This window comes from Orycteropus afer, unplaced genomic scaffold (assembly GCF_000298275.1).
Source record: "Orycteropus afer afer isolate SDZICR_OR568_19922 unplaced genomic scaffold, OryAfe1.0 scaffold00106, whole genome shotgun sequence".
NCBI classification, from domain to species: Eukaryota; Metazoa; Chordata; class Mammalia; order Tubulidentata; family Orycteropodidae; genus Orycteropus; species Orycteropus afer.
The window spans coordinates 5,965,093-5,974,706 of record NW_006921693.1 but is presented as its reverse complement, the minus strand read 5'-3'; the positions used below and the strand labels follow the sequence as shown (position 1 = coordinate 5,974,706).

Genomic DNA, 9,614 nt, shown 5'->3' with positions numbered 1-9,614 from the left:
AAAGAGCACTGATGTTATTATGGGAGCTCTGATAGCATAGTGCCTAAGGCACTTGACTGCTAACCAGAAGGCTGGCGGTTCAAACCCACCAGCCACTCTTCGGAAGGAAGATGGGGCAATCTACTTCCGTAGTTATACTGCCTCGGAATCACTATGAGTTGGGTCCGACTCAATGGCACATAACAACAACAATGTTATTATTATCATTCACTCACAGATAATACTGTGGATCTATAGCCTGTTTTCTGATATTCCCCAAACAATGTATGGTCAGACTGACTATCTTACTCCTAGGTCTATACAGCAAGGAAGCAACAAATTAGGGAGACAGAGTCATTTGCAGAAGGGAGAGTTGCAAAATATGGGAGGAAAATGAAAAAACTATGAAAACTCCCAAGGTATTGCATTACAGTACAATAATGTCCATGAAGATTATGCTAAGCCATTAAGAAAAGTGTTACATTAAATTTATTGCTTGAAGATGGCAAAGAAATACATTTCTAACATTAAAACTGGTTTAAACAAACTTGTTATTTGAAGATAAATTTCCATTACCTTCAAAATTCATCTTATAAAGAAGAGGTTAAGTAGACGAGGCATTAGTATATGAACAGCTGGGGTGTCTGTGCTATAAATACTCATCTGTGTGATTTATTCCAACATTGCTAGAGCTTTTTCTGATGTACCATTAAAGATCTAATTATCTCAATATGGGATCACTATCTGTCACATTCTGTAATGTTGTATCTCAATTGTGGATTTCAGAAAGTGGTAATTATCACCCAAATCACTAAAAAGTTAAAAGAAAGAAAAAAAAGTGGTGGTAAATTAGTTTCATATCACTGTCTCAGGCATATTTCCAGACTTGTAACAATTTTGTGCTTATTAATCCTATTTCATTTAGTGAAGGAATAATCAGGATAACCAGGACTCTGAGATTAGGAAGAAAATCAAATTGCAAAATCAAGACCACATTTCAAATTTCTTAAAAGATTTTTTTGTTCAATTTGTCTTTGTAAAAACATTGGTCACCATTTAACATACAGTGGCAATAATATGCACTCAATTTACATGCATCAACAAGTCAATAAATCATAATACATGGACAACATAAATTCCAAACAGTACTAATGTAGCTCATGTGAATCACAGTTCTAGTGCTTCTAACAGAGAAATAATAGGAGAAACAAAGAATTCCAGTTCCAGTTTGAAAATCGTGACAAGTAACATAAAATAACTATTATATGAAGTCATTACCTTTATCAAAAAGAACAATGCTTCAGAAATAACTTTGTGCACAGCACCATACTAGCATAGGATAAAAACTTGAATAATGTGTATCTTCAGTCAACAACACGAGTTCTAGTGGCATTGTTGTTAAAGCATTTGATTGCTAACCAAAACGTTAGAGGTTCAAACCCACCAGCCACTCCATGGGAGAAAGATGAGGCAGTCTGCTTTGGTAAAGATTTACAGCCTTGGCAGCCCTATGAGGCAGTTCTACTGTGTCCTAAAGAGTCGCTATGAGTTGGAATCTACTCGATGGCAGTGGGGTTTTTTCTTTCGGTCACAATAAAAGGGCTCTTTTTTTTTTTTTTCAAATTAATTACCTGATTCAAATTGTAATTTTCTCCATGAAGTAAAATATCTTTCAATATGTTTTAATGCTGTAATTCTGAATGTTCAACTGACAGATTCTGTAGGACTGGATTATGTTCAAAAGCAAAGAAAGAAACCAGTTAGCAAAAGCCCTTTCTAAACTCATAGGCAAGATTTCTAGATGTGGATTTGGGATAAGAAAAAATTTTAAGTGCCACAATAAAATACCATCTTAGAAAACAGAAACTGACTAGCAGTATTCAAGTCAGGGACAACAGCATTTTTACATAAAAATGTTAAAATAATTTTTTTGTTATATATGTGTGGAATTATGTGGATGATACAAACCACAATTCTGCTTAAGATCTCAAGTTCTGTCATTCTGATCTGATCAAATAAAACTGTCAAATTTTTTGTGTATAATAATAATGTCATATAACTATTTTCTTTTTTCCCCCTCAAAGTCCATGATGAAAGGATAGCACTTAACCATTTTGAAATGCATAGGAGAGAATTTATGACAAATTGCTTTGTGGAAAAAACTAGTTCATCTGAAAATAAGAGTTGTAAGTAAACATGAGCAAAAAAAACCTCAAGACTGCTGTACACACAGCCCTCATGCGTTTTCCTTCTTTTACATCTATTTAGCAGCATAATTTCAGTGGCCAAAATAATAAATTTAATTTTAAATTTAATAATAATAAATGTATTTTCCCTCCTCCATGATGTGTTTAATTACTCTTAAAAGAGTAATTTTTAAGTGTAATAGGTCACATGCTAAAAAAGCTTTTTAAGGATTCAGAAAATTAAAATTAATGATTCACATGATTACACTGAAGCCAGAAAGACAAGACTAGGAGTAAATACCTTTAACCCACAAGATGCTTTACACACCACAAAAGAAATACAAAGTTCCAAAGAGGGAGAAAGGCTGTTCCATGTAACTTTTGACTATGAGACTATATAGCAAAAAAGGCAAAGTATAAAATATTTAGTTTTCACCTCAAAAGAAGTTATCTAGAAATAAAATTCACTGAACAAGATATAATGGCATCGAGATTATGAATATGGAGTATTCAGACACATTCAATTCAGATAAGAAGAAAACACTTTAGAAAGAAAAGATCCCTCTCAGATATAATTTGGGTCTCACTGACCTTACAAACATCTCTTTAGCTTCACCACTTACATCCTAAACCTTCTAAACAGCTCCCAATTTGTACTTGTATACAATGTTTTTTAGCCTCTTAATTTCCAAGACTTGTGTTAAATCCTTTAGTTCATCCTAATTCCACAATCCCCATTAAAAAAGACTCTAAGATAATAACTTTCCTCATATCAGGAGTCAGAACGTACCACATAATTATTCAAAACTGGGAAATTAGATTTAAAAAATCAACTAGAAGCAAGTACACTTGTTAACATACATGGTTCTGTGTGGTAGGGAGACCATACATGATCATTCTTCTTAACCTCTGGCTCTTAAGACAGTAAGGTCAGAAAATTAAAATAAGTAATAATTGAAATATTTTTAAAATTGTGTCCATTTTGGATGGATCTGAGAATTAAGAAAATGAATGAAATTATATGACTGGATTTGTTTACTGTGGAAACAGTCCAAAATTGATGTTGCCAAAAAGAGTTAAAAAAAAAAAAAATCTAAGTGATATTAAGCATCTTAAATAATTTGGAAAAATCTTAAAGTGTAACCATCAGAAAACAACAACAACAAAAGCCCTCATGCATGTACACATGTTAAGTAACAAACCCCAAGTCAGTACAGTACATCAGTGACTAATACTTAAATAATAGTTTTGACGTGTAAAGAAAGAAAAGGAAAATGTAAAATGTTGACTGCCAGTGATGAGGAAGCATTTTCAACAATTTACATAAAATATTACTAAACCATTTTTTAAAAAGATGTCCTAAGGAGACCAAGCCACAATAAGTTAGTGTTTTCCATAATACATGCTGAATTATTTGATCCCATATCTATACAATGTTACTGTCATAATTCCTAAATTTTGAGACAGCATATTTAATAATTGAGGTACATTAGTTTACATCTTTTTCTAGGTATTCTAAGAGGGTTATTTTTCCTCTTCCAGTTTTTCATCTTCTTCACCTCCTCCAAAGAAAAGCAAGGGGAACATTCCTAATATGCAGCCAATAGCCACCCCAACAGCTTTGCCCTACGAAACAAAAGAGAACATTAAAAACAAAAACGTTATTTTATCCCTGAATGTTATCTATGCAAAGAGACAATTACTATGCACTATAAAATTCAATTGTGTCTGCATTTCTTATCATAATTACCTAAGTACAAAAATACGTTACCAAAAGGTTCTGAAATAGAAAAAACGTTTTCTTCAAATTGCCATAAAAATAACATTAAGGAATCATTCGAGTAAAAAAAAAAACTTTTTAAATTATATATATTTTTTAACAACAGAAGGTAGTGGTTAAAAACCCCACCCAATACTCTCAATGTATTTGCTACCATTATATATTGTTGCTATTAGGTGCCACTGAGTCGTCTCTGACTCCTCTCCAATATTCATCCCTATGTATATATCTAACTAAAAAGCCCTGGTGGCACAGTGGTTAAACACTTGGCTACTAACCAAAAGGTTGGCAGTTTGAACCCACCAGCTGTTTCACGCAAGGAAGACGTGGCAGTCTGCTTCCATAAAGATTTATAGCCTTGGAAACTATGGGGCAGCAGTCTGCTCTGCCCTACCCAGTTCCTTTAAGTTGGAGTCAACTCGATGGTTTGGGTTTTTTATACCTATCTTGTTGATGCTTTGTGTCACTGCATCAATTCTGACTAATAGGGACCCACAGGACAGAGTAGAAATGCCCTATAGGGTTTCCTAGGGAGCTCTGGTAGCATAGTGGCTATGGCACTTAACTGCTAACCAGAAGGCTGGCGGTTCAAATCCACCAGCCACTCCTCGGAAGGAAGATGGGGCAATCTACTTCCGTAGTGATACTGCCTCGGAAACCCAAGGAGGGGTCGCTATGAGTCGGGGCCGACTCAACGGCAAACAACAACAACAACAGGGTTTTTGCCAGGTCTTTTTTTCCCCTGGAGTGGCTGGTAGGTTTGAACCTCCAACCTTTCAGTTAGCAGCCAAGTGCTTAACCACTGTAACATCAGGGTTTCTTTTCCCTACAACTTACACCTAACAATAATTATAACTATATGTAAGTATAATTATTATGCAAATATAGCTTTGTTTTCTGCCTTCCCTCTCCAGCACATATTATATTAATCTGTTTTCTAAACTGCTGCATAATGAAGATTTCTAAATTCCACTGAGTTGATGAGTTTATAATTTATTTAAATCTACCTTATAAACCGCTGTTACATTTTCACTGTTGTAAGTTGATGCAATAATGAACGTTTCTATGACTAGTTCTCCCCTAGTGAATGATCTAAGAAATAAAGAAATGATATTCTATTTTAGACTCCTGACTTCCCCATATATATAAAATGTCCACTGGCGGACAGGCCCTGCTTCCACTTCCTATCCATTCTGTTCAAATGTCTGCCACCCCTGTCCACAGCACAAAGCCTTTCTTCTCCCTTCACTTCAGGAATGTCAGTCAGGGAGCTCTGGCCCAGTTAGCGGCAATGTCCTTTTGTAGCTATAAAGTGAACAGGGTTGGGAGGAAGAAAAGAAGCAAGCTGTCCTTTTCTGGCTCTCTGATCCAGGATCTTACATATATTTTCCCGTAATAAAAAGTTATTTATATATGATGATTACCTAAGGCACTTGACTGCCAACCAGAAGGCTAGCGGTTCAAACCCACCAGCCACTCCTCGGAAGGAAGGCTGGGCAACCTATTTCTGTGATGATACCACCTCAGAAACCCAAGGAGGGGTCACTATGAGTCAAGTCCGACTCGACAGCACATAACAACAACAGCAAGGTCTTGTAGTTAACTACAATGGGACTAGCCTGAGAACTTGAGTACATCTGTTACACTGTTCTATAAGAAAATTATTTTTCAAGTTTCAAATAATGAAGTTAACATGAGGTTTTAAAATACAACTTACGTCAGTTAGAATTTGCATATGTATTTGCATTTACTCTATTATAGATAAATTTCATATTTATATTATGTTATGCATGAATCACTAACTTCAAATAGTCCACACTGTCAGTAAGCAAAATGCTGTATTACAGAGTAGGAGATCTGATCCTTGTATAAAACAGAGTCAACAATTAAGGAATAGAATCATTGACGCCATATGCTGGTAAGGGATTTATCACCAAACACACACACACACACAATATACACACAGAGGCACAGAATACATACATAAATACTAGCTTAGCAACTGAGGTGCTTTTGTCATGTTGTTATTGTTATGTGCCGTCCAGTCGGACCCAACGCATAGCGACCCCTCCCTGGGTTTCCGAGGCAGTATCACTACGGAAGTAGATTGCCCCACCTTCCTTCCGATGAGTGGCTGGTGGGTTTGAACCGCCAGTCTTCTGTTAGCAGCAAGTGCCTTAGGCACTATGCTACCAGAGCTCCCGCTTTTGTCATAGGACGAGGGATCTTACATATATTTTCCCATAATAAAAAGTTATTTATATATGATGATTACCATTGTAGTTAACTACAAGACCTTGTTATTGTTATGTGCTGTTGAGTTGGACTCAACTCATAGTGACCCCTCCTTGGGTTTCTGAGGTGGTATCATCACGGAAGTAGATTGCCCAGCCTTCCTTCCAAGGAGTGGCTGGGGGTTTGAACTGCTAGCCTTCTGGTTGGCAGTCAAGTGCCTTAGGTAATCATCATTGTTTATAATATACAAAGAAAACCGAATTCTCAATAATGTGATAAAAGAGGACCCCAGGAACATAAGATTCTCTCGATCCCAACTGTAGTTTTAAAACTTCAAAATATTCTTATTATTCAACAATTCTGGCTGATAGTAGCTAGTTTCACTTCAATGCATCTACAAATTGCAGGATAGCTACACATGTAGAATAAGAGGAAAAGTCCAAACTGAACACTGTTTCTTAAGACTTTCTGTCCTTATAAAATAAAAATTAAAATAAGCACCTAAGCAGCCATTTTATTTCTCACACTCTGACAACATTTCAGTTGAAAACTAAACATTTCTCTCATACGGTAGTGACCCTTCTGTTCATTTTTTAAAAGGGTAGTAATTATTGGGAATTTCAGATTTTAAAAAAATCCAAATGTTCCCCTCAGGATAAAAACCAACTGCCACCATCAACACCTCAAAAGCAAAAACCAGTCTCAAAACTAACTGCCAGAGTGGGCTAAATCAGATAACCCCAAGTACTGCTTAACATGAGTGGTTAAAACAGAGTGCAAAGACCACAGTATAGTATTTTAAATGGCTCTGTTTAAGAAAACTTGTTCTCATTTTAAATGTTACATTAGACTTTGATATGAGTGATGATTTAAATGACAGCTTTATTGAAATACAGTCACAGATTATACAGTTGACCTATTTGAAATGTATGAGTCAATGGATTTTAGTATATACACAGATATGTGCAACTCTGATCACAAATTTAGAACATTTTTATCACCTCAAAAGGAAACCCAGAGTCAGCAGTTACAGCCCCTAAGCCCTCCCTTCAGCCCTGCTGTTGTTATTAGTTGCCATCAAGTCAGCTCAAATTCATGGTAACTTTATGTATAACAGAATGAAATGTTGCCTCATCCTAAGCCATCTCCATCTTTGATATGCTCAGCCCTGAACAACCACTAAAAAAGGAGCTCTGGTGTAGAGGTGTGATAGTTGGAGCTGTGTGTCAACTTGGCTGGACCACAATTCTGTGTGGTTTAAGCAACTGTGATGTGGGTTGTTCTCACAATGGAATCAGATGTGTATGTTTTGAGCAGCCAATCCATTGAAAGGGAGTTTCCCTAGGGGTGTGGTCTGCTTCCAGTATATTTATGGACATCCTGGGAAAAGAGACTCTCTTCTGTGGATCGGGATTCTGTTGTGCTCCCTACAACTGTCCGTGAGCGAACAATCCACCATTCGGCCTGGTGATCTTGGATTCGTCATTCGTTGGAGTCAACAGCCAGTACACTGCCTGCCAACCTTGAGCTCCTCAGCCCCTGCTGCTGCATGAGTTGGGAAAAGATTCATGTTTGATCCAAGAACTTGAAACTTGCCAACTTCTGTAAGTGTGTGAGCCATTTTCCTAAGATAAATTTCTTTCTCTCTCTCTCTCTATAAGCTTTACTGGTTTTGCTTCTCTAGAGAACCCAGTCTAACACAAGAGGGTAAGGCATTTGACTGCTAACCAGGTCAGCGGTTCAAACCCACTGTTCTATGGATGGAAGATGAGGCAATCTATTTCCATAAAAGATTTACAGCCTTGGAAACCCAGCAGGGATCTCTACGAGTTGGAACTGACTCAAAGGCAGTGTTTTGTTTCGTTTAAAAAAAGCACTATTAAGGAGCTCTGGTAGAACAGTGGTTAAAACAGTCAGCTGCTAACCAAGAGACTGGCCGTTTGAACCCACCAGCTGCTATGAGAGAGAAAGAAGAGGTCTATGCATCTGTAAAGATTTACAGCACAACTCTATGGGGCAGTTCTACTTTGTCTTATGGGGGCATTAGGAATCAGATTCAATTCGATGACAACGAGTTTTTTGTTTTTATTTTTTGGGTGTGGGGTGGTTTAAGCAACCACTAACCTAATTTCTATCTCTAAAGATTTGCCTTTCTGGACACTTCAAATAAACGGAATAATACAACAAATGGTCTTTTGTGATAGGTTTCTTTCACTTTGTATGTTTTTAAGATTCATCCACGTATCAGTATTTGATTCATTTTTATTACTGAAAAATACTCAATTGTGTGGATATATCACATCAGTTGATGGATATTTGGGCTGTTTCTATTTTTGAGCTCTTATGAACCGCTTTGAACACTCATGTGCAAGCACATATGTGCACGTATGTTTCCATTTCTCTGGGGGAAGATACCTAATTATTAGGTCATATGGTAACTATGTTTAACCACCTGAATAACTGCCAAACTGTTTTCTAAAGTGGTTGTAATGTTCTATATTCCAACTGCAGTGTATGAGGGTTTCAATTTATCTACATCCTCACTAACACTTGTTATCATCTGACTTTTTGATAATAGACATCTCAGTAGATGTGAAGTGGTATCTCATTGTGGTTTTGATTTTCATTTTCCTGATAGCTAATGCTGTCAAGCATGTTTTCAAGTGCCTATAGGCCATTTGTAAGACCTTAAAGAAATGTCTATTCAGAACCTTAGTCCATTTTTCAATTGCATGATCTGTCATTTTATGATTCAGTTGTAAGAGTTCTTTGTATGTTCTTATCAAATATATGATTTACAAATGTCTTCTCCCAGTCTGTTAGCTGTCTCTTCAACTTCTTGATCATGTCCTGTGAAGCACAAAAATCTTTAATTTTGATGAAATCCAATTTATCTGATTTACCCTAGGTTCCTTTTCAGAGTTTTAAAGTTTTAGGTCTTGTATTTAGGTGATTCATTTTCAGTTAATTTTTATATATAGTATAAGGTTAAAGGTCCAATTTCATTCTTTTGCATACAGTGGGTGTTTTTTTTTTTTTCCCCTGGACTCTCAATTCTATTCCATTGTCAATCTGACTCATCTGTCAACTCTACAGGACAGGGTAGAGCTGCCCCATAATGTTTCTAAGGCTGTAAATCTTTAAGGAATCAGACTGCTACATCTTTCTTCTACACAGTGGCTCGTGGGTTCATACCGCCAACCTTTTAGTTAGCAGCCAAGTGCTTAATCATTGTGCCACCAGAGCTCCAGCGACATAGTGGGTAAATAACAACAGTTGAATGAATGAATGATGATACCATCATCTCTAATTCAGATCTCTTTGGCTCTTGACCTTTAATTCAGATGTCTACTAGGTGTCACCATGTGAATGCCCTATTAACTTGTATCTCAAATTCAACATGCCCAAAATAGAACCCATTATCTACCTCTACA

General features: G+C 36.5%; 1 protein-coding gene across 1 annotated transcript in view; it reads right to left on the bottom strand.

Annotated features, from left to right (window-relative positions):
• Nucleotides 1-3,689: 3,689 nt before the first annotated feature.
• Nucleotides 3,690-9,614, bottom strand: part of TMEM65 (transmembrane protein 65) — a 49,625-nt gene continuing 43,700 nt past the window's right edge. The window contains exon 5 of the mRNA XM_042781325.1: nucleotides 3,690-3,791. Coding sequence (XP_042637259.1) covers nucleotides 3,690-3,791 — 102 coding nt within the window. The remainder of the gene's footprint in view (nucleotides 3,792-9,614) is intronic.